A 26,032-nucleotide genomic window follows, 5' to 3' on the forward strand; every position below is an offset into this window, starting at 1 on the left:
CTTTCCCCTTGTCTATTGTCTCTCTCCCCCTCTCTAAAGTTTATAAACGGCTTAAACGGCTTAAACGGTTTATCCGACTTAGCCGGCTTGAGCCAGTTTGGCGAGGCTCAAGCCGAGCCGAGCCGAGCTCAAACCGTTAAGGCAAGTTCAAGCCTAAACCGAGCCGAGCCGCTAAGCCGCTAAGCCGTTTTCAAGCCGGCTAAGCCAAACGGTTTAGGCTTGAGCCGAGCCGTTGCCGATCCCTAATGCACTCCAATTGCTTAACACAGATCAATGGAAGAAGGAAGTTTGAAGTGTCCTAACCAAGGAGACACTCAGAATGAGGGCAAAGGTTATGCTCGAGGAAAGCGAAAGAAGCCACAACAACTGGTTGTGGTGGCACAAAGTGCATGTGAAGCCTTAAGTAATTGGATGCTCTCCATAGCTATGGTGGAAAGAATGGTTGTGGTGGTGTTGGGAGAAGAGAGATAAGGAACCATCGGTTCTTGGTCAATTCAGCATAAATACATAGGTTATGGATAAAAGAAAAGATTAGGACAAGGATCAAAGGTTCCAACTTGCCCCCCTCCCCTCAGTACCACACTTGGCACATACCAGAGGATGTGCAGGTTTGGTGGGGGTGGATGTAGGTGCTGTTTAAATAGAAATATTAAAAAGGTTGAGTGGTAGAGAAAGAGAGACATGGAAGCTCTATCAGATTGGGAAGCAATGATATCGAGTCAAGAGGAAGTGTAAAACCAGTATCGACAAGAGGCAATGTGGTCATTGACCGTTCGAAGTTTACACCAAAACACTTCACTATTATTCTTTTCTTCCTTTTCTTCTTCGTCTTCTTCTCCATAGTATACTTCTTGTTTTAGGGTTTATTCTTAGTGAAATTTAAGGTTCTTAGTTCATGATTAATTTCTGAAATTTACCATCGTCATAATAAAACAACATCCAAAAACGTACAATCCCTATTTTATAAAGGGAATTTCTTTCTTAATCTAGCAGTTTCAAACTTAATATTGTAAAATTCATTCATAATTTCATGATCGTTGGGTTAATTACATGATTCAATCCTAACCTTACGTATAATTCATTGTTCGGGTCGTCACTACCTTCGACTCTAAGTAGCCTTCGACTCTAACAAATCTTTGACTTTGAGGAGCCTTTGACTTTGAAAAATCTTCAACTCTAACTTACCCTTGACTCTTAGAATGTTCGACTATAACCTACCTTTGACTCTAGATAACCTTCAACTCTGACATACCTTCGACTCTGCAGAGCCTTCAATTCTGACGATATTTTGACTCTCAGGATCTTTCAACTTTGGGTTATCGTCGACTCTATAGAGCTTCTAACCCTAATGATCTTTCAATTCTGTAGAACCTTCGCATCTAACAATCTTTTGAATCTTAGGATCTTTTGACTCGAACGATCATTCGACTCTAACGAACCTTCAAGTCATCAATCCTCTCTAGTTCAAATCCCGGTGGTCCCACTCAAGTAGCACACATACACGCGTCGCGACGATGGTGATGTTGCCTCGTGTCGATGCTAGTTTTACACGCCCTCATACATGTGGTCCCTTCAACTCTGATGTACCTTCGACTTTGCAGAACCTTCGATTCTGACGATATTTTGACTCTCAAGATCTTTCGACTTTGGGTTACCTTCGACTCTATAGAGCCTCTAACCCTAATGATCTTTCAATTCTGTAGAACCTTCGCATCTAACAATCTTCTGAATCTTAGGATCTTTTGACTCGAACGATCATTCGACTCTAACGAGCCTTCAAGTCATCAATCCTCTCTAGTTCAAATCCCCGGCGGTCCCACTCAAGTAACACACATACACGCATCGCGACTATGGCCATGTTGCCTCTTGTCGATGCTAGTCTTACACACCCTCTTGATTTACAACCATAGCTTCCTCGTTTCTCAATCCGGCAGCACTTTCGCATTTCATCTGGTTCAAGTCCCTCGTGGTCCCACTCAAGTGGCACACGTACGTGTGTAACTTCGCAACAACAACCATGTCACTTCTTGTTAATGTTGGTCTTACATGTTGTCGTATTGCCAATGGCACACGATGGGAAACCTCTTCCAAAGCACGTAATTTATGCATTTAAGAAGGATCATATAAGAGCAAAAAGTGAATTTTGAACTCAACACTTTTCCTTCATCATTGAAAGAATGTAAATACCACTAGGATAAACTATTTTATATATAAATTAATTATATTTCTAATAATATAATCAAATAACCGTTATATATAAGCAAACCATGAGAGCCAAGTGGTGTAATGCTCTTAAGATCTTAGTGCATGTGAGACCCTATAAAAAGGGCCTCTTTTCTTATGTAAAAAAGGGGGGAGAAGAGAGAAGTATTGTCATGAACATCGAGTCGAATTTGAGCCTTAGGTCCTTATATATATATTTCTCCTAGACAAACTTTAGACTTTAAACCTTTGTATAAAGAGTGGTATGTAAGACTAAGTATGTAAGACCCGGTATGTAAGACTTAGTGTGTAAGACTCAGTATGTAAGACTTGGGATGCAATAATCAGTATGCTTGCTATTATAGTATGCATGACTTGGCATGAGCATGCTTATCATGCATCACTATATGTAAAAAAAGGGTTGATCTCCCTTGTTAACATCAAGGAGATGAACACCAGTCATGGAATAGACATTCTTACTCATTGTCATCAACTTCTCCATCTCTCTATCTCATCAACTTACCCATCTCTTTGTCTTCCAATTGTTCATCCATGACATATTGATCTCCTTTCTTCTTTTTGTCTTCTTTCTCAATACACTATCATGTCAGAATCATCTAGTAACCTTGAGCAAATTTTGGCAATGCTACAACAACTCCAACACGAGAATGCAAACTTACGAAACTCTATTCAAGAACTTCAAGTAGCGACGACGATTATACCTCACCCAATTATTGACCCTTCTGTTGTAGAACCTAATGTCTGCTTGCTAGAAAAAATCGATGGATCAAGGTCACAATTAGGAGACTTCATCACCCAAATCCGCCTTATTATTCATCTTTAGGCCCGACGATATTCTGATGACTTTCGACAAGTTGGGCTGATTGGCACGTTGCGGACAGGACAAGTGCAAGCCTGGTTTGCCCCTCTGGTGGAAACTTCTTCGTCTCTCTTGAATGACTTCCACGCATTTCTTACTGAATTTGAGGCAACTTTCGGGGAGACCGACAAACGACGAGCCGCACTCAACAAACTATATGCATTACAACAAGGAGAACGTGCAACATCAATCTATGCATCTAACTTTCGTTAGCTCGCGTGCGAGGTGGAGTGGGACGGACAAGCCCTCCTCGATTAGTTCCGTCGAGGATTACGAGGTGAGATAAAAAAATCTTTTGCTTAACTTTCTTGAGCCCACATCTTTGAATGAGGCTATTTCCCAAGTTGTGCGCTGCGATAACCGTCTCTTTGAGTTCTGGCAAGAGGTATGTCCTCACCAAATCCATCCACATTGGCCAGCCACTTCATCTTCATCGTCAACTCCCGCCATAGATTCTAGTTCCCCAATGGATATCGATCGAATTCGCTATCGACCATTGACTAACGTGCAACGACAACATCGTCGAGCCAACAATTTATGTCTCTATTGTGGCGGCCTTGACCATTTGATTCGTTCTTGCCCAAAAAAGGGATCCCGTCGAACACCACATCATGTGGATGGGGTTAACATTTTCTGCCAACAGGAAAACTCCAATGTCCAGTTGTGGTAGGGTTGTGCATCTGGACCACAAGAGTCGACAATTGTGTCAAGGGCACAATCAACCGACTTCCTCGACAACAAGCTTCACACTTCTGGTCACTCTTCAGTTTGGCTCTAGCACTCATGTGCAAGGGGGGGGGGGGGGGGGGGGGGGGGTAAGAGGGGTAAGAGGGGAAGGACTTGGTGTTGACACATGTTGTGTCTAGCCGACTGTTATATGTAGAGTCAGTTGGTTGGTCGACATAGTCAACTATTGCGGAAGCAAATATGGATCTTGTTTAGGAATGGACAAACGTAGATTAAGCGTGAGGACGTGTGTCTTCTCCTTATCAACCTCAGAATGTATACACAAAGACAGATATATGGCAAAAAGTAAATCTATATTATCGTTCGTCACTTTGTACAAGAAGGAATTCCTCCTTGTTATACAAGAGGGAACTAAGCCCTAACTACAAGGAGTGTTCACACTAAGGTACAATGGTCGGAGTAGGACTTTTAGTCCAACACTTGGACCTAATGGCTTAAAGTATATTGTTTAGATTTTAAGCCCTTTTTTCATTAATTTAACCGTGAGGATGTTCAAAAGGAGTCATCTCATTGCCTTTGCCAATGGTTTTTTGTTTTAGCTTCATGTAAGTTTTTCCTTTTGGTGATTATGGTTATTGTATTTCAACTAATTGGATAAGTTTAAATATAGTTTGGAAATTCTTTCTTTGTGAATTCTACATAGGAGTAACCTTATGTACCTTAGGGAACTCATGTAAATAATTAATGCCCTCATGTTATCATAACACCGACAATTCGATTAAAACGTTTTATACATATTATTTACATCCAAAAGGATGTGATATGAAGGGGATATTTACAAAACCAAATTGAAAAAGGATCTATGGAAGCCACCTGAATTTTATAGAAATGGAGGATTATAAACAAGGCCTCGAATGCACATGATATGGAGACTTGTGGTGTAGATAAAGGGGATTTTTAGATATTTCAATTGAAAAAGGGTATATTAAAGACAAGGAAAAATTATAGAAAAAAGCAAGGCTAAAACTCAGCTCAAATTTATATGATGTGGAAGGTTTAATCTTACCCAAACCTCTATATTGTCCTTAATTGAACTTCTGATGATCCCACTCCATACGACATAATCCTGACATGACTACCACATGGATTAGACTTAACATGCCACGTTGCTCATAAATTTTGATCGTCTTTGAATATTAAATTTCCACTTACATATATTTGCCATTTCTTTGTAACTTTGAAACCTATAGATTCCACACCCACTCACATGAGTGTGGTGTATTTTATTGGAGTTCAGTATACCAACTAATGAAAAGATCGATACAAAATTAACATTTTATTTCACTTTATTACAATGCTTTCTCTTTAATGGTGTATGCCAAGCACTTTTAAGGTTTGATTGAATAATGCCACCAAGGGATGCAGATCTTTAAATTGTGTACTACAATGCCATAACTGAGGATCCTATCATTTTAGAATAACATGGACACATGGAATCCTAAAGCATTGCAATTAAAGACATTTACACATATTGGTATAGTGATTTTTAAAGCTCTCTAACATAAAGAACATGTCTCCAATATCATATTTCAAGGCATTGGGGAATGTTTCTACATTGCCATATGCTCACTCATCATGAATAATTCTACACAATGGTCTATATTCATGTGTAATAATAACATATTGAATAACATGTAATCCATGTATCATGCAAGCATTACATGAAAATAAATTACACCCAAGCAAGTTTTTGGGTCTTAAATATTCCCATCTATACTCTTCGGATATCGACTCTACTGGTAACATGCATATGTCAATGAAACAACTTCATAATTCAATGAGTTCAATGAGCTACCAAGAAAATGAAAGCTACAATAAAACCTTTTGGAATCTTGATATCTAGGAATCGGATCCAATTTGAACTTGGAAAAGAATATTCATAAAAGCCCATTACATTTGGTATTTGTAAGACAACAAATTTCTCAAAAGTTGTGATATTGGCCAAGCAAGCACTCGAGAACATGCTTTTTGAAATATTCTCTACTATATGCTAGTTAATAACATATATATTGACGCAACCTCTTTTTTGGAAAAAAAAAACATATATATTGTTTAACTTTAGTTTGATACCTTCTTCTTTTTTACTATTAACATAATAAAGATCTTGATACCATGTGGATCATATCCAAATTAGGTATCTTGCAAGTGGACATGATATTATGTGTATGTACTTATGGATCTTGTTTATATATTCACTAACTCTGTTACAAGCATTATGATATCAAAATGAAAAGGCGCATGTTACGAAGGTTCAAACTCCAATTTAGTCCTAAATTCCAAAGGCACTTCTACACACACACATGGATGGATGGATAGATTTTCGGCACAATATGTGTTGACTTGTGTAGCGACTCTTGATATTCATGAATTTTATTAAAGAATCTCGCAATCAAGAATTCACATTGTGATAGTGGGAGGGATATGTGCAAGGAGTGAACTAGATCGACAATATGTCGAAAGATATCAATGACCAAACTAATTCTTAATTAACTATAATTCTCCAAAGGCATTATCAAAATGTCCAAGGTTGATCCTTTCAGGGTAATGAAATCGGTCATTGAGTATGATCGATAATGAGAACAAACCCTACATGATCCAAAACTTTGAAGACTCTTTACTTATAGCAGGCCCAAAGCACAATGAAAATAGTTGAGGTGGCAAGATAGAAATGATTTGTGCATAACCAATATGACTCATAAACAAGGTAAATGCTCAAAACTAATTGCAAAACCATAAACATTAATTCAGGCACTAACTTACATTGTGTCAATACAATTACCTTTAGTAAACACTAAATCATGGTGTTGTAGAGACGATCTACATATTACACATTCAAATATTCTTCACATGCCACCTTGCAAACCATTTCCCAATGTTTTGGACCCCCATAGATGAACGAAATTTGGGCTTTGTGGTTTTCTAATGGAAAGCATCAAACTTCCTATGTAGCCATCCATTCACACATGATACATCCATGATCATGGATGACCCACCCACCCAAAAGCTTCAAAGTCAATCTTTTTGCTAATAACTCATCCATATTACATAATAAGTTGGAATTGGAGCATAGTAACTACGTGGACCAATACTTACATTAAACATATTAAAGAACTCGTCCAACTACATAGTATCGCTCTTTATATTTAAAAATGAATATTTGAATAGTAATGCCGAAAGATACCAAAGCTTCCAAGACAATCTTGATAACTACTAAATTTCAATGATTTGTTATTAACAATTAATTACCACTATATTATTATTGGTTTCTAATTATTAAATATGGTTTGTGTAAAATATGGATTCTCATGAGATGATTGCAATAAAGGGGATGAATTAGCCATATACTTGTTCAAACACCATGTAGAAGTGTTCCAACGGAATTGGTGAATCATGATCACTTATGGTTATAATGGTCAACACAAAAAACTTTAGTTGGATGCCCATTATCAAACGCAAGTGTTTTGCCAAGTTTAGGGACTTGCAATAAAATATAAAAGCATGTGGATTGAACCTTGTGTTTGGCTACAAGTATTTGCTTTCCTAACAATGTAGAAAAAAGGGGCGAAGATACTTAATTGGAACTTGCTTTCAATAGAAAAACTCATATGTTTTCTTTTTGAATAATTAAGAAAGCTAAACTTGTGAGAAACCTTGTCTATCTCATGCGTGGCCCATGAATGGTTCATGGACCCTAGACCATAAATACTTTTTAAGTCTCACCTCCCAAATTTAGAATACATTATTCCTTACCACCATAAGGTAAGTACGATGGAAACTGTTTATGTTCATATCCATTTATCAACAATATCTAGAGAACTCGAAGATGATGATTTTTTAATGTCTTCAGAAGAATGGGTAGAATTATGGCTTATGTCTCCTTTGCTAGCATAGAGGCTACACCCGTATTTCCCTCATGTATTTTCTTAATACTAATACTTTACTAACGTACACAACATAGATATTTCCCTAGGAGGGCATGTGTTAGGTTGGTTTTCCATGTGGTAAATGATCATGGGAAACATTAAAGGGTAATCATGAAGGTCTCGTATCATGGTGAGATGCTCTGCATAATAGATCTCATAATTACGTTAACTCTAGTCAATCCTCTTTAAGCTCAATTATGAATTTCAAGATCATGACTATGAGGACTCATGTTAAATGGCATGGTGATGGAAATATGTAGTTGGGTGCATCACATCATTTTCTAGAATGTACGGTAATGTATTTATTGGGTGTATGTAATGTTGTAGTGTTGCAAGTTTTTATTCATGACATTCTCTATCAACTAGTCATTCATCTAATGCAATTGGGAGAATTAGGCTAGAGGACATTCAGGAACATTCTAGATGAAAGTGCAATTATATTTTATTAATGCATACATGGTAACTAAGCAACACAAGAGATGAGTTCATATTGTACTACCATCCCCTTCACTAGTGATTGGGTTTTGGAACCCCACCTCATCAAGAAGGACGATGGCACTTTCCGCCTCTACATCGACTTCAAGCCACTAAACAAAGTGATAATCCATGATCTCTACCCGCTCTCTTGAGTGGATGACCTCTTGGATTAGCTGAGTGCATCCTGTTATTTCACCTCCCTTGACTTGGCCTCGGGATACTGGTAGATCCCTCTGAAGCCTTCCAACGCCTACAAAACTACATTCGGTACACACCGTGGGATGTTCTAGTTCACCCACGCGTCATTCGGCACGTCTGATGCCATGTCAGCAACACATTCCAACATATGGCCAACCTCATCAGCAAAGGTATCATCCTCTATCTTGACGACATCCTTATCCACCTTACAAACACTCATTGAAGTACTCATACGAATAACTCAACATAACTTGCAACTCCAATAGAAGAAGTGTCGATGGGGATGCACCAACCAACGTTTTCTCGGCTACATCGTCTTTGGTGAAGGAATCTGTATGGAGCCTGCTAAGGTAGCTATCATCACCGACTACTCTCGCCGCACTTGGTAAAAGCACAACAAAGTTTTTTGGGCATGATCACCTTTTCCTTTCGATTCATCTCAAACCTCGCCTTTGTCACTTCCCACTCCGCCAACTATTGAAGAAAGGTGCGACGTTCATTTGGGATCCTTCTTGTGAAGACAACATTCATCGCCTCAAAACACTCGTCTAGGAATCAGGTTTGCTCACCCATCCTAACTTTGACCAAACATTCAAGCTACAGAAAAATGCCTTATACCAAGGGTTAGCAACTGTGCTCTTGCAAGTCGATCCCGATGGTCAAGAAAAAGGCAATCAGTCGCCTTCATCAACAAAGCACTAACTACGGTTAAACGCAACTACTCAACCATTGAGAAGGCACTACTTGCAATCGTTTGGTCCTTTTAACGTTTTCACCCATGCCTTCACGATGAACAACTTACGGTTGAGACTGACCATGCGCCCTTGCTTTCTCTTATCCATAGGCCTCACCCCCCGTGTCCACTTGTTACAGTGATGGACACTAGCACTCCAAGTTAATCAATTTACCCTCTCTTATCGGAAAGATATAACTAATTTGGTCGTTGATAAGCTCTTTCGCATTGACATCTAGGTTGTCCAATTTGTCCCCGAGCCATCTAGTCTTCCATTGCCACTGCCAACACACTTAAGCAACATGGCCTACCCATCCAAGATATAACCCAATAGTTGTACTCCCTCCACATATTTTCCCCACAACAAAGGTTCATGCTCCGTGACAACTTGGTTTTATTCATTCAGGAGCACCACGAGCCCCACCTCTACATCCCCCATGCCTTACAATGAAAGTACCTCCAATTTTAACATGCCCACCCATTGTCAGGCCATCTGCATTTCCACAAGGTTCTTGAAAAACTATGAATCATGTATTACTGGCCCAACACACGACACTTTGTCTCTACCTACATCAAATAGTGCAACTTGTGTCAACACATCAAACCAGCATGCAAGCTCATTGGAACGCTCCAACCCATTATCGTCACATCACTCTTCGAGCTCATCGAATGGGATGTCATGGGACCCTTTTTATAACTTGTAGGGCAACAAGTATATCTTGGTCTTAACCCAATACCACACATCTCCACTAGAAAGGATCAAAAGTAGTCTGTCTTGCCACTTCCTTCCTGCTTAATTTATAGTTTATACAAAGATACCCTTTTGGATGGGTTTGGCTACCAACTAGTTAATGCATACATGCATGAAGGCCTACACTTGCTAAAAGGGTGGCACAAAGGTACACCACAATATGTGTGATTTTTATATGGCTGTCACACCATCCCCATCGTACAATGGTGACAAAAAACCTAGAGTTAGAGAACTTCAACCTAGTTTATTTGGACAACCTTTTGTGAAACTCGTCAACTATCATGAACTTTAACCAAATTCTTGACAAGATAATAAGTGTGATCATTGGGAAAGTATGCTTCCCATTTGATGTAGTAATACAAATATTAACACATGTCTAGGGTCGAAATCCTCTTGAATATGGAATTCTTTAGGACCATCAACCTCGACTAAAGGAGGTGGCGAAGGATGAAGTCGATTTGGAAAATACTAGTTATATGGTCCAACAAAAAACATGTGCAAGCATAATGTTGATGGAAGAAACTCAAGGCAATGATTTCATAAAAACCAAGGTGACAATAAGAAATATTTTCCAAGGATGAATCATGCGCTGATATCTTAAAAGAAACCCTACAAGTTCTTGTTAATGATGTGTCTACATGATCTCGATATTGTGTTTAATATTGGATGAGATGATGTTGGAGCTCTCATTGGAGGTCACAAAGTTCGTCAAGCTACATTTTCTATTCATATCATCATATATTGAAACATAGAAGGGCCATTAATTAATGATAATAAACCATAATTGGCAAAGAATGATTAGTAGCCATTTGAGTCATGCACTTGGTTATCATAAACAAACTCAACTAATAAAACAAATAAAACATTTTAGATATTTCTCCAATGTCTAATTAGCATGTTTTGCCTATCCACACCTTTCTCAGTGATGGGTAGCCTAAGTTACAGAGGTCTCCACATGTAGAAGCTCTTGGGACTTATGTAGAACATGTTGCACTCAACTCAGCTCTCATGTTCCTAAAGAGTTTTAGAATAAACAAGAATTCATCCATATAGATGATTCGTTAAATATCCGAAACCTTTTGGGAAACATCACAAGACAATTGATGGAAAATGACAGGAATATTGGTAACCATGAAAGACATACTTATGCACTCAACTACTCATAATAAGAACAAATATTGTCTTCTATTCCTCATCTTCATGGAACCAAAATTAGGTTGTGCACATCACAATGATTGAGAATGAAAGAATGAAACCGATGACTAAGTTATTCTTGACATAATCTCCCAAAACCTTCCAATTCAATAAATAATAAGCCATACATGAGATCATATGTCAACATAATTGACAAGCTTGAATTTGAAACTCACTTTCACCTTGAACAGGCCAAAACCCACTTTTCATGTGTTGCTAGTTTGTATGAGATCATCTGCATACAACAAGAGGAACATTACTCTCTTATCTTCAATTTTCATGTGGAGGATAATCTTTGTTGGAAAAACCTCCTAGATGTAACTTTCGTGAGAAATTTGTCAATCCACTAAATATAGTATGCTATTGCTGCATGATTTAACCCATACGAGCTCCCCAAAACCTGAAAACCTCTTGTTCCGAATGGGATTGCCCAACACCTTATGATTGCTTCTTTCAATACCCTTTGGTTGGCAATCTTGCTTTCATATGTGTGCATGGATGCATCAACCTTGTACGTCATCTTCCAAACCCGCATCATTCTAATCGCCTTCTTGTTTCGTCTATCAAGTAGGCTCCATGTACAATCATTTGAAATACTTTTCATTTCAAACTACAAAATCCACGTCCACATCTACTTCACCGAACTGCTCCACTTCTCATTCTCTTCAAGCACGTGTGTCAACAATCCGAGGTTTTACAAGTTACTCGACCCATCAGTGCTTTTTGCTTCTATTCTCGTCAATAGTCTCAAAATGACAAGGTCATATCATACGTAACCTTCTTTGATCAATGATCAATCACGGGATGAGCCACGTGTTGAAGAGTGGCCCATGGATTCAAGACATGTCCATCATACCTTCTGGCATAGAAACCTTTCCGGTTTCGGGAGACCTGACAGGACAAAATCCGATCGACCCGACCGATCAACTGACAGGGCATCATCAAGATTTACCGCAGCTTTGTGAATCGAGAGCATCCAGAAGGACGGACGGCGGCGACGACACCAACGATAGCGACGGGCGGCAACTATGTATGTACTCCAAAGAAGCTTCTTGTAAGGTCTAGAGAGAGAGAGAGAGAGAGAGAGAGAGAGAGAGAAGAAGATTCTTAAGTTTGGAATATTCTGTGGAATGTTCTTTTGAGAGAGAAGAGGCAGCCCCCATGCCATCCATGTTCTCCTCAGAGAGAGAGAGAGAGAGAGAGAGAGAGCCCAAAATTGGCAGAGGCAGAGAGATGTGAAGTAGCTACTGGTAGAAGAAGATTTAAAGAACAGGAGAGAAGAGTGTTTTGGGTTTGATCATTGATTGACCTTTTGAGAATGTCCATAGCTTCCTCCCCCTTCTCATCTCTTATGCATTTGGGAATGGCCATTGCCATGGTTATGCCTGCTTCTTCTTGTTGATGTTTCTACCCAATTCGCCTTCCAAAGCTCTGATTGCATCTCTCTGGGCGGTTTTTTTTTTTTGTTTTTTTGGTTTGTTTTTTTGTTCTGTGAACTTGAGTTGCATCTGAGGAGATATATAGCATTTCGAGAAAAACAATGAGTGCCGTACAGGACCTTCACGCTCAACATAGTTCCAACAAGAATGATGATGGTGATGGTGATTTTGACGTCAATGATCATCATGTGCACCCCTCTGAGGTAGCTATGGCAGGTATGAAGCTTCTTCTGACTAATAATTGACCATGTTCTCTTCCTCATGAAGATGGGCGATAGTGATGGCGGCGGCGGTGGCAATCGCGATGGTAGCGTTGGTGGTGTGATATTGATGGTGAACTGTGAATATGATTATGGCAGAGATGATCATGGTGTGATGTTGATGGTGTTGACCTTGAGGTTGTGTTGATTATGGTGCTGGTGACTGTGTGCAAATGATGATGATGATTGTTATATCTTCATGAAGCAAAGGAGGAAGAAGAAGAAGAAGAAGAAAATGATGATTATGACATCTTCGAGATGATGCATAGCCATAGCCACGAGAAAGACGAAGAAGAAGAAGAAGAAGATTATGACATCTTCGTGATGATGCTGACATGGCTATGTGAAGATGGTGTAATCATAGTGATGGTGATGGACGAATGAAGAAGAAGGAGATACTGATGATGATGATGATGATGATGATAGTGATAGTGATGATAGTGATGGTGAGGGATGGATGGAGAAGAAGGAGATATTTATGTCAATGATGATGATGATAGTGAAGGAGAAGTAGAAGGATGGAATGGGAGAAGAAGATGAAGAAGGAAAAGTAGAAGAATGAAATGTGAGAAGAAGATGAAGAAGGAAAAGTAGAAGAATGAAATACGAGAAGAAGATTAAGAAGGAGAAGGTGAAGAAGAATATAATGTGCTGATGGTAGGGGATCTTGACCTGAGTAGATATGGTGTGATAATGATAACAATGATGAAGTAGAAGTGTGATGTGATGTGTATGATGAATGAGAGTAAGGATGTATGATGAATAGAGAGAAACTGGAAGTGTGATGTGATGTGATATGCTAATGATGATAATGTGATGACTTTGCAGGAAAAACAGAAGAAGAAACAGAGGATGATGACAATGATGATGAAGAAGAAGAAGAAGAAGAAGAAGAAGATGATGATGATGATGACGACGACGACGATGAAGATGAAGCAGACCGGATTCTGATGCTGCATACGAGGAGTCTGCTCATCCCTCCCCTCAACTTTGCTATGGTGGATGAGGGAGTTTACCGATCTGGTTACCCTCATAAGAGCAACATCCCATTTCTGCGAACCCTCAAGCTTAGATCTATCGTGTAAGTGGACTTTCTTCATTTAGGGTTAGAAGTAGGGTTCTTAGAATGCTCCTTTGTATTCATTTTATGCTTTTCCGGCCAATGGTGATGGTTTTCCCATATGCTCGCATCATATGCATATGTTTGGGTGCTAATCAGCCTGTTCATGCATGAAATAATAGGAAATTATGAAAATTCTACAAAATTATAGTGTTTTAATAGAAAGAAATATTTACTTGTCTGAACTTGATAATCAACAAGCTCAAAAATTCAACTTGTGTTTTAAGGAACAAGGGCATCTTCTTCCTCAACAACACATTCATCTACTACTATCAATGTTAGTCAGCACTTAATCATGAACCTTCACAACCTTGTGCCTATTCATTCAATCCATGGATAGAAATAATTTTTCTTGGATTTCGGATGCATTTCTATGGCATACCGCAACAGATGGGAGTAACATTTATTTGCTCTCTCCATCGATTGGCTCGGGGAATGTTCCATTAACCATAAAATGGGAATATTCAGATTGGAATTTGATTCCCAAATTTACATCACTTGAGGATTTACTGAATAGGAATTATTTGGAATCTGAATATGACTCCGTGATGTCTTATTACTAGGTCTACAGAACTTTAGGCTTTAATAATGCATTTATTTTCTTACAAGTTGAGATCGTATCCATTTTTGGTAAGGTTGTGTATAATTGTGTCATGTATCCAGAAATTTCTCATAGTTCTGGTTTCTATATCATCACCACCAATTTGGATCAGATTTTCCCAACCAATATTTAGTCTCAATCTAGCGAGTGTTCCTTTTCGGTAAGGTTATATTTAATTGTGGTATTTATATAGAAACTTCTAGTTTTGGTTTCTGTATCATCGCAACCCATTTGGTTCAGATTTTTCCAACTGACATTTAGTCCTAGTCTAGCAAGTGTCCTAAGGACCCGTTTTCATGTGTGCCTTTAGACCATTAGACAGCATCAGGGCATGATTGGATGGTTGGCGAAGTCTCAGTTTTGTATCAAAACTCAGACATTAATGGCTATTGGATTGGATGAGTATTCCTTGGAGGAAATTTCCCGAGTTGCTCATATCCATTGCAACTGAAAAGATTCTACATTATGCGACATTCTCTTCAATTCTACAATCACCATCCCTAGGAGGTATCTCTCCTCTATCTGGTTTTTTTGGCTTAACTCTTTTTTTTCTTCTCCACAACTGTTCTTGCATGATGAATAGAAGCAGCACTCATCACAAACTTTATTTGTTTTTCTCTGCACTAAAAGTTAATAAATATTCTTGTAAATTATTAGCTATGTGAAAATCTTAATGCACTCTTATTTTTCACACGAGAATACTTTGTCCACTAGAGTACTTGACGCACCTTATGATGCATCTTTATCTCATGTAAGAAAAAATCTACTCATTTGTAATAGTTCATGATGACCATGCTATCACTGTTGATTGCTATTACTTAAAGATTCACACTATTCATAGTGGACATGGGAGTAGTCTCTACTTTTCAAAGTTCTACCAACAATAGCCATTGACTAGGGAATGGTACATCTTGCCTTTCTATGAATTGATAGTCATTGCGATCCTTATTATGTTTGTGCGTGCTAGGAATCTCTACTCTCCACTACACTATCAATGGCCATATTTTAGGCAATTGTATGCACACCCTGTCCTTTTACAGAGGCATACACATGAAAGAACTAAAAGGGGAAACATGTGGACAATTATGGTGACTTAATTTTTATGGACTAGTCTATGCATTGTCAGAACTTATATCAGTAATCAAATACCAAGAAGATGATGTGTTATGTTTCTCTTTCACACATGCATCCCTTCATTACAATTGAAGATGTACACTTTGAGTTTAAGAAATTTGTTTCTTAAAATGCAAGAGATCTTCAATGCATAAAAGGTTGAAATGCTCAAATGGATGGGAAAAGAAGCACATGCATGGATGAGCAATATCTTTAGTTACGTATTGCAACATAACATGTCCTGTGATTGGATCAAACCTTTACATAAAGATGGTGATGTAAATAATGTAAACAATTATCAATTTATCATGGTCATATCACTTATAAATGCTCAAATGGATGGGAAAAGAAGCACATGCATGGATGAACAATATCGTTAGTTATGTATTGCAACATGACATGTCTTGTGATTGGATCAAACCTTTACATAAAGGTGGAGATGTAAATAATGTAAACAATTATCAAGCTATCATGGTTGTGTCACTTCTAACAACTGTTTGGATTTATAATGGAATCAAAGATAAGTGCATAGGTCGAAAAGGTAGTAAGAGAGCTTATGAACAACAAGCTTTCCAAAAACCATAGCCACCTTGTCACCTTGAGTACTAATGGAAAAAAGTCTCTTGAGAGGCAAGGGCTAATATTGTTGTTTCGTACGCTTCAAGAAAGCTTTTGATATAGTTATTCCTAAGCATCTTTGGTGGTACTTGGTGTGCCAAGTGAATATATGCTTGCAATTTCTGAATCTATGAGAAAGTTATATGTTGTGTGCATATGGGCAATATAATTTCAGATTTTTCAATAGTACTACTATTGGTTATTTTAAGGATGCCCACTCTCACCAGGAATGTAGCCCTCATGCTTTTGATGTATGAAGATGATGTCATGCTATTTGCAAGGACTTTAGGAGAGACTAAAGGTCGTTAGGGAAAATTGCGTTCACCAATACATATTTGTGCCCATGCCGTTATGTACCATCCAAACCGTTGTTTCTATATGACTTATTGCACAATCACTATGATGTGAGGTAGGGTGTTGGGGCACAAGTGATGAGAGTAGTTGTCATATGACATGGGAGGTTGGAGATTCGATTCTTGTCCGTGACAGTAGTCGACTATGCACACTTTGCTTGAATCAAGTTTGAGAGTCTTAGTGTCACATTTTCATACAATGCTTTGCCTTTGATCACATTCAACTATGCATTCCACACATCTTTGATCAAACCCAATCCTTGCATGCATTTCTCTCACAATCACAATGTGCACTCTCAATTGCGAAATTCATTAGTAAAGTTCTTGAACATCGAGAGTTGCCAATCACTTTCACATGTTGTGTGAAAATGATATATTTTTGGTCCCATAGCTCATATTTGACATCCGAGGACGATAACAAAATCAATCAATCTATCTATCTCCAGTTGTTACGGAATAAGTACAAACACACGACTAAAGTGGAAAAAAATGTAGTGATCTGAGCTGATATCAATAAATTTGATAATGGGAAAACATAGATTAACCTCACAACATCTCTTTCTAGGAAGATTATAGACATGAAGTAGGATAGATTTATTATCAGGCCTTTTTATGTGGATACACATATACCTCGTATACTTTGTAGTGTGATAGGGCAGCTTATGCTATCTTCAAATCAGTTAGAAATTGAGATAACCATATATTATATACATATGTACAGAAACCTATGCAAGAACAGATCTGCCAATTGTGTAGGCGGTGAATCGGAAGATAGTATTTTTCATGAAATTAGATGGAGATACCATTGCATCTTCAAATAAGCCTTTGTCCCACCATGCAAGGTCATAGGATTTGAAGACCAACAGTTCTTCGGACACTTCTTGCTAGAAGGCTTGGCGAAAGGTGTTTGCAATGCAAGAGAGAAGTTACCAAAGGAGAACAATATGCCCACAATCATTCAACAGCATAAAACAGTCATCACTTTCTTCATGCTACAAGTGAATCGAAGACTATACAAATGGGGTCTTGTTCAAGATACTTAAAAAGGGTTACAGTTGATCAATCAATAGCAACGTGCACACATAGGCCACAACCTTATGGACCATGACATTGTGACCCTTCTCACTGAAAAATAAAGGCCATTATCACTAAGTACGAAAGCTACTTCCCACGCTTTGAAGATTTCTCAATCGTAAAGCGACTCATGTTGGTATTTTTTTCAAGACAAGTTTAGAATCTTAAGCTATTATGTATCTAGATTCTTTAGTACCACTTATATATATCGTTTTATGGTTCTCAAAGATGAGACATGTAGATTTTTTTCTTTCTTTCTCAAATATATGGATGAATGGATTTGCAAATTGTGCAATTGTGGGGTGGAATTGGAAGGAGACTATATTTTCCATTATGTTAGAACTCAAAAGAGCTAAAAGTAAGCTGAAGGATAACGATGTTAATTGACAACATAACAATGTGTTATGCATGTAGATACAACCAGTACAATAAATCAAGCAATAGCAATGTGTCATGCATGTAGGCCATGGCTATTTGGACCATGGCCTTGCTACTGTCATCATTGAAAGATAAAGGCTATTATCACCTGACATCAAAGATGCTTCCCTCCTTTTTTAGATCTCTCCATATTGGATTGGCCGATCTTGGTGATCTTTTGAAGGCAAAAGTTTCAATCTACATAAGTTCCTATCCTTTAATGCTCAGATACCTAGATTCTTTAGTACCCATATATTTAGATATATTTATTTTGGTTCATTGTTCTCAAAGACGAGACAAAATTTTACAATGTAAATCTTCTGTTCAGTCTCATAGCCATTTTCTCCTATTGAGATTTGTTAATCCCTCTCACTCCCTGGATGGCAAAGTGAGTATAAAAGAGACGACAAAAGCTAAAATACTTATTTTGACATCTTGCTTATGTGTCACTGCAGTCCTCATGATAAAGAATAAAGATATAATTGTGTCGAAGCCTAAGTGTATACACAATGGAGATAAGCTAGAGAGAATAGAGAGATAAGCAATACACAATGTTAACCAAAGACAATGTATTAGCAAAGTGGGGATGTTTATACAATTGTAAAGCTACAAAAATATCAAGGCTAAATCAACCATGAATCAAAGGTAACCAACGTTGACTACAAGAGAGTAGCTTGGCTTTTATATAAATTTTTGTGTACTTGCATAGAAGTCTGCACCAATCTACATTGAGTGAAGAGTGATTGAGATATCAACAGTATCTACTTCATTCAATACTATGAGTATCTCCCATGCATTTATTTTAAGAGTGAACTTTACACACACATGACCCAAGGAATGTGTATCCACACATAAGGTGTATAGAGAAACTCGACATCTCAACAATATTGAGAATAAATGGTCATTTTCCAAAAAATGTAATTTGCAACTGTATAATTCATGGTATGATAAAACGTGAAGTTCAGGCCTCTTTGGAATCAAAGGATGCATGGATACATGTAAAAAGAGAATATCATGTCTTCAAAAGGAAGAAATGGAGTCATTATGAAATTGACAAACGAGATACAAGATGCATTGTGTCTTAAAAAAAGAACCCAAAGAGAGCATGGATGGCTATTAGTGCACAACACTTGAAAGTGAAAGGATGCTTCTCCTAAGTACAAATCTTTACACGTGGAACAATTATACATGACGGAAGAATGACGTGGTAATGAAAAGCATGAAAAACTTCAAACTGACAATTGTACCTCCATGTATGGTATTTTACATTGACATATATTCTGGTGTTTTTCTGGGACCTCCATGTACAGATATGGACATGATGTTAGTTCCATTCTTGCTTATCCCTTCTGTAATTTTTAGCCTCATTTTACGACCTATATCATGGAACAGAAAACAGCCCCGTACATTTGATCTTTCTTCCGCAAAAAGTGAAGAATAAGCCAATTGTGTGCCATATTGAGGTGATTTGGCTACATCTCCAAATGCAATTATCATCTCCACAATTTCACGCCACCATTCTTTAGTGTGACAATTGAAGCTATGTATTTTACTATTGCATGGACTTGATTTGCGCAGCAAACACATCAAAGTCCAATGCCAATATATGTCTAGGAAAAAGTGAATTGCTGGGGAACCACTTCTCCCATTTGGTCTTGTTCTCTATTATTCTAGTGTTTTGTGTGATTACTGTTCCTTCTTATAAACTATTCTTTCAAGGAGCAACTCATCATGCTCATCCTTCGAATTTTAATGCTAACCTATATCCTGATTGTAATAGAGTCTAAAGGTAACAAATTATGCAAACGAAAAAAGTAATCTAAGTTCATGTCTCACCTTTCTAGCAAGGTTGCATTATGCAGGATTCGTAGGAATTGAGACTTATAAAATAATACATATCTCTCTACTTATAAAAAGAAGTAGATATATCTACTCAAGTGTAGATGGCTGGTATCTTGGGAATTTAAATGGAATATCAAACTTGTTTTTTATCCATGTGATGATTGAGTAGATTTATGCCTTTACATAGGCTTAAGGTTACACAGTGCATCTGCAATGAGCATTGCCAAAAGAAAACAAATTGTAAGTCAAAATGTTACTTGACTCATATAACGAGCCTTGAGGTGCAATATTCCATGAACCATGACACTTATATAAGCTATTTAGTTATACACATCCATGAACCATGCCACTTATATAAGTTATTAATATACATATAGGTGTGAAATGCAACTCTTTTATAAGTTTTTATTATCCATTTTGATGAACGAGGAAATTTTTCTGCTAGTAAACTAATATTTAAAGATGAGCGTTTAAAACAAATTGCTATCTATATATTACGTTTTCATGTTCGAAAGTGTTATACTTGGGTCCAAAGTTAATTTTCTACTTCATACAAACACAATTGATATCAAAACTCATTCCATTAATTTCTGGGCTTGCCCTCTTAATGGAGAGGACAAATAGAAGATTCTTTGATATTTGTAAACTTAGCACTAGATTCTGATATTTAATCTAATGAGATGTGATAGATTTGAAATACATAGGTTGTAGGGTTTGAAGGCAAATAATACCTTGCAAATCTTGTTTGGTAGGAAGAGTTTTTTGGCAATTCTAACTAATAAACTTTGGAGTATTTTGTACTCATAGTAAGTCTATGGATTCCATGGTAGCAACTTGGAAGGGCATGTCATATATAAATACATTGATTTCTACATTAGAAAGCATTAGAGGAGTTTTAAACAATGTAATGCATATTGGGATGACTGCAATATAAGGCTTCTACTAAGGTAGGAGTGATCATGATTAATTTCTTTCTGTCTATAGTTATCTTTGTCTTGAGCCATATCCATCTTCACTCTTGGAATTCTTGACGGAGCAAAATATTCAACTTTTTCATCATGGCATAGAAGGGACAAAGGTATATTGAGTGCTCACACTAACATATTTAATACCTGATTTAAGTAAATTCTTTTTGTGTTTTTTTACCATCTCTATTGAGACATACAAACTCAAAAAAGTACAATTTCATGCAATGACAGGAACCATTTGTGAATATCCCCGACAATGTGATTCAGGAGGCTCTAAAAGTGATCCTAGGTGCGTGATGATGTTTACTGATATGACTATTGAGAAAGTGATGGAAACTCAAAAATCTTAGGAACCAAGAGTTAAAGCTTAAATGGAAAGAATGTGTTAACATCAGAATAGCCAAATCATGTGATATAGCTTGCATAATTAGACCAAGCGTTAAGAGTTGTGGAGCCAAATGGTAAGATTCAAAAACAGGACCAAATCCTAGATGTGTATAAGATTGAATAGGAAGAACATAAGATTCCAAATCACAAAATCATGTTATATATATAGTATAATTAGGCAAGAAGGGTGTTTTGAATATACATGTCCTTATCGTATAGTGAAGTGTTGAGAGACAGTATATTCATGAAGTGGAGATATTTGTCAAGGCTTGGAAAAACTCTTTTGGAGAAACTCTTTGCATGAACGTAAAACACACCCCATGAAGAAGGTATCATAGTTTAAATGCTTCGTAAAAGTAAAGACGGGTTAATTATTATCATTTACCAATAAGTTTTGGGTCAAGGGAATACTTGAGTTTTAAATAGTTATTAGAGTGTTTAATTATGAAGCAAAGCTGTATTTATAATTTATTTACAATAACATATGTTTTAGCCACAGTTTGCTGAGTTTTCTGTTAGTTTTCCATTCAATTCATGTCATAGACAATATTGATTTATCGATATTGTATGAAAGTAAGAAACAGTGCAAACAAAGCTTACCTAGTGCTAGTCCACACTTGTTTTAGACCTATTCTTATTATTATAAGTTTAAAGCCTCTTCTAATATTTTAAATCATACAATAAGAAACCAAAAACCATAATTACATGATATTACTAGTAATAAACAACCAACATAAGTTTGGGAATAGAGTTTGTTCTTACTTTGAAAATAGCATTGTAATGTTGTGAATTTGTAGAATTTGTTTAGCTAATTCAAATGCTGTACATTTGTGGTGATTTTGCAGATGAGAATAATCGGCCTGTCTTGATTCATTGTCGGAAAGGAAAGGTATGTAGATTTTTTCATGTTTTCTTATGATTTTGAATGATTAGTTAAAACTTCATTTACGTATTTGATAGTAAGAACTTGATGAATGGTCAACTGCACACTATAAACTAATGAGTTAACATTGGTTATACAAAAAAAAAATGGGACATACTCATTATATCAGCCCATTTATTCAATAATGAATCTTTAGGCGCTATATTTTTTAAATAGTAGTAAATCAAGGAAAGCCTAAAATTATAATTGTAGGAAAGAGGTTGATTTAATGCAGACTTACGATTGAATTGATAATTGTTGGTAGCCAGTGATCATGATTTTATAATTACCCACAAATTACAGATTAATGGATTATCCTGTGTAACTATTTATTCTCCCAGTTATAAAAATAATAAATAAGGTATTAAGAGCCAATCAATGTGTCAATCAACAAATTAATGCATAAACTAATCACTAATTACTGGCCCACTGCCCAATAGATTATTCCGTGATGCAATGGGTCTTCAGTTGCGACAGAGTTTGACCGATCGATTCTAAATTTGGATCTTAATTTTTGCAGCATCGTACGGGATGTCTAGTTGGGTGCCTTAGAAAGGTGCAGAATTTTGCTCTAACACCTATATTTGACGAGTATCAACGCTTTGCAGGAACCAAAGCAAGGGTCTCTGATCAACAATTTATTGAACTCTTTGATGTGTCCTCGTTTAAACGTCCAACTCCGCATTGGGCTTGCCATGCTACTACAAAGTGTAGGAAACATCATGAAATCATACCACATTTGGGCCCTCCTAGCTCATCATAGATATCAATAGTTTTGCGGCCTCGAGTTTCGTATTGTTTGCCCAAGAGCAAGTTTCTACGAGACATAAAAACATCGTTTCCGATGATTTCAGAAAGGCCCTTCTACATTTGACTTTTGACGTTGGCTAACGTTGGCGTATGTGCTTAATCTTCCCAATTCCAACCGTTCCCCTCTAACTTTCGCCCTCATCATTGATGATTTTTTTCACAAAGTCTCGAATAATCGACTCCCCTTTGTTGATGACAAATATATATGTGGATGATGATGATTTCACCAAGTCTCGGCCAATCTGCATCTCCACCAAGTATTTGATGCGCTATTCCGATGCTCAGACGTACATGGATAGTGCTCAGCATTGTATCATTTGTTGAATTTATGCCAAACACAAATAAATCGAGACCAATAAAAAAATATGAGGATTTGTTTTTCAGCACTTTGTCTTCTTTTAGGTATATGTTGGCTGTGATATTTTGATTGGAATTTACTATAAGAAATGCTCTACAGTTTTTTAGTATATAATTGCTCAAAAGATTATAGAAATTTTGGATATCAATTTTCAAAGAGATTTTTATCAGCTCTTCTTGCCAATATTGTATTGCACGCCGGAAATTTTCATTCTCTTCTTCAAAGAAGAATTTAGATCAGAAGAGATATCTACATTTGTTCCTAGCAATGGGCACGGTTTTTGGCTCAAACTGAACCAACTGTTAAGCCATGGTTTCAACTTTTTCTTAAATGGTTTGGTTTAAATATTGAGAGTTCATAAACGGTTTGGTTTGGTTTGCCCATTGCTATTTGTCCCTACCAATGTTCTCTTGATTATTACATTGTAACGTGATATCTTTGCCTACCCTATCTTGTCATTCCCATCTATTTTGAGGGAAAGCAATCACCCAACAAGAAATTATCTACTGATACAATAATGTAGACTTTATCTAAGTTTTTAAAGGTCAAGCTAAGCATGATTGCAAGTATGTATATGATCCTCTAACCCACCCAATGTGGGGATGTTTGCTAGGCTTACCACATGTTTCTCTAGATGGTCTTACCTAACTAACCTAGAGCTTAAGTGTATAGGGTTGGGACAAAGCCTACTCTATTGTTGGCGAGACAAATAGAAAGTGGGTGTCAATCCACTCCTAAGTCTATGAAACTCTACTCTATTGTTGGCAAGACAAGTGGAAGTGGGTATCAATCCACTTGTAAGTCTACTCCAATAAATAAAGAAAAAAAAGAGTAAGCAAACTCTAGACTTAATAGCAAAAGATGCATAAACAAAGTTAAGTCTGCTTCATCACCCTTAATCAGTTATCATGGAAGATTAATGAGAACAAGCACGAAATAAAAGGCTTTGAAAAGACCCCAATAAGTAACAATTGACCCAAAGACATTAAAGATGGAAGCTTAAGCTTTCAGTTTTACTTAGTAATTAGTTTAAAAGTAACAATCGGCAACAGTTCGGTCTGAACTACGAAACCATGGCTTAACGGTTTAAACGGTTCAGTTCGGATTCAACAGTTAGAAACTGCGGTTTACCGGTTTTTTATTTTTTATTTTTTGTTAAATTTCAATTTTATTTTTTTATTTTAAAACAATCTTTTCATTTTCATGCCTTATTCTCACATTTTTAGAAAATCTTTTTTTGAAAATGTAAATAATGAAATATTTTAAAACAAAAATTTTGACCTAAGCTAAAAACCGAAACCGAACCACGATTTTACCGGTTTAATGGCTTAACGGTTTGAATTTTTTTAATGGTTCAGTTTAACGGTTTCGTGGTTTGGTTTGGTTTGGTTTGGTTCAGGTTTCCAAAATTTTAAATGGTTCGGTTTTGACCCTCTTGAACCGAACTGTTGCCAATTGTTACTTAAAAGGCTAAACAAATCTGGCAAAAACTTATGGGAAACTTGTGGAGGACCTCAATCTCCATTTTGATGAACATGTTACACAATATAACATAAGACCAAATTGTGTAATGTGAAGAACTGAGTCTTTCCCATCAAGTCTAACAATCGGCAATGGTTCGGATTGAACTGAATCTAACAACGGTTTAAACGGTTTGGTTTAGGTTTAGGTTTTTGTAAATGGTTTGCTTTTAGTTCGGTTGGGTTGGGGGGTTTACCGGTTCGATTCAAGCCTTTATTAGTTTAACAATTTTTAGTTTAAAAGTTTGAAACCACGATTCAAACAGTTAAAAAATTTTGAAATTTGAAATATTGAAATATTGAAAAATTTTAAAATTACAATATGAAAATTTGAATTTTGACCTAATGTGAAAACCAAAACCCAACTGTGAAACCGCGATTTAACAGGTTAATAGTTTAAAGGTTTGAAAGTCTCTAAATTTGTTTGGTTTGAGCTTGAATTTTTAGTAACGGTTTGGTTTAAATGGTATCGGTTTAAATAGTTTTGTGGTTTGATTCGGTTGAAGTTTTAATTTTTTTAAATGGTTTGAGTTTGACACTCTCGAACCAAACCAAACCTAAGAGTTGATGATTAATAATCAAGTCACAACAATACTCTAGCGCATCGTGTGATAGAGCTTTGGTCAATGCATTTCCTGCATTTTTCTAGAGAAACAACCTTCCCCAAGGTTAAATGTAGCTAGAAGCTTTTGATTCCCAGATGAAATGGTATTGCACTTCAATGTGCTCGGTCTTTGCATGGTATATTGGGTTTTTGGCCGATGCAATGGCACTTTTGACTATCGCAAAACAATATGGGTACAAGCTGAGGTATGTTGGTGTCCCAAACTAGTCTGGAAAGCTTCCTTACATGCCTCACTAGCTACAATATCCTCTTCTTTTGTAGTAGACAGAGCAATACACTCTTGGAGACGAGATCTCCAAGATATGGCACCTCCTACAAATTGAAAATGTACCGTGAAGTAGGCTTTCTGTTGTTAGAATAGTCGACATAATCAAAATTTGTATATCCAATAATGGATACATTTTCGCCACCCAAACATAGACACTTATTCCTAGTGCCACTCAGATATCTTAATATCGTTTTTAATTGTTTCCCATGTTTCTTACCAAGGTTTGACAAAA

The 26,032-nt window shown here is 37.0% G+C and overlaps 1 protein-coding gene across 1 annotated transcript; it reads left to right on the forward strand.

The window, feature by feature from the left end:
* The first annotated feature begins 12,570 nt into the window (after positions 1-12,570).
* LOC147854137 (inositol diphosphatase DSP1-like) lies at positions 12,571-23,414 on the forward strand. Its single transcript, XM_087332208.1, has 6 exons — positions 12,571-12,760; positions 13,633-13,885; positions 20,927-21,020; positions 21,142-21,199; positions 22,143-22,186; positions 22,740-23,414. Exons 1-6 carry the CDS (start codon positions 12,646-12,648, stop codon positions 22,980-22,982), a joined length of 807 nt encoding a protein of 268 aa, XP_087188334.1. The 5' UTR covers positions 12,571-12,645; the 3' UTR covers positions 22,983-23,414.
* The last annotated feature ends 2,618 nt before the right edge of the window (positions 23,415-26,032 follow it).

Source organism: Azolla caroliniana, unplaced genomic scaffold (assembly GCF_043228905.1).
Source record: "Azolla caroliniana isolate FFs.n. ecotype wild unplaced genomic scaffold, voAzoCaro1.0.p SCAF_16, whole genome shotgun sequence".
Taxonomy (NCBI): Eukaryota; Viridiplantae; Streptophyta; class Polypodiopsida; order Salviniales; family Salviniaceae; genus Azolla; species Azolla caroliniana.

Bases quoted from the DNA above. Each gene is read 5' to 3' on its own strand.
- LOC147854137 (XM_087332208.1), top strand. From the start codon at position 12,646: ATGAGTGCCGTACAGGACCTTCACGCTCAACATAGTTCCAACAAGAAT. The intron at 12,761-13,632 runs GTATGAAGCTTC...ATGACTTTGCAG, and splicing joins CTCTGAGGTAGCTATGGCAG to GAAAAACAGAAGAAGAAACA. The intron at 13,886-20,926 runs GTAAGTGGACTT...TTCTGTCTATAG, and splicing joins CTCAAGCTTAGATCTATCGT to TTATCTTTGTCTTGAGCCAT.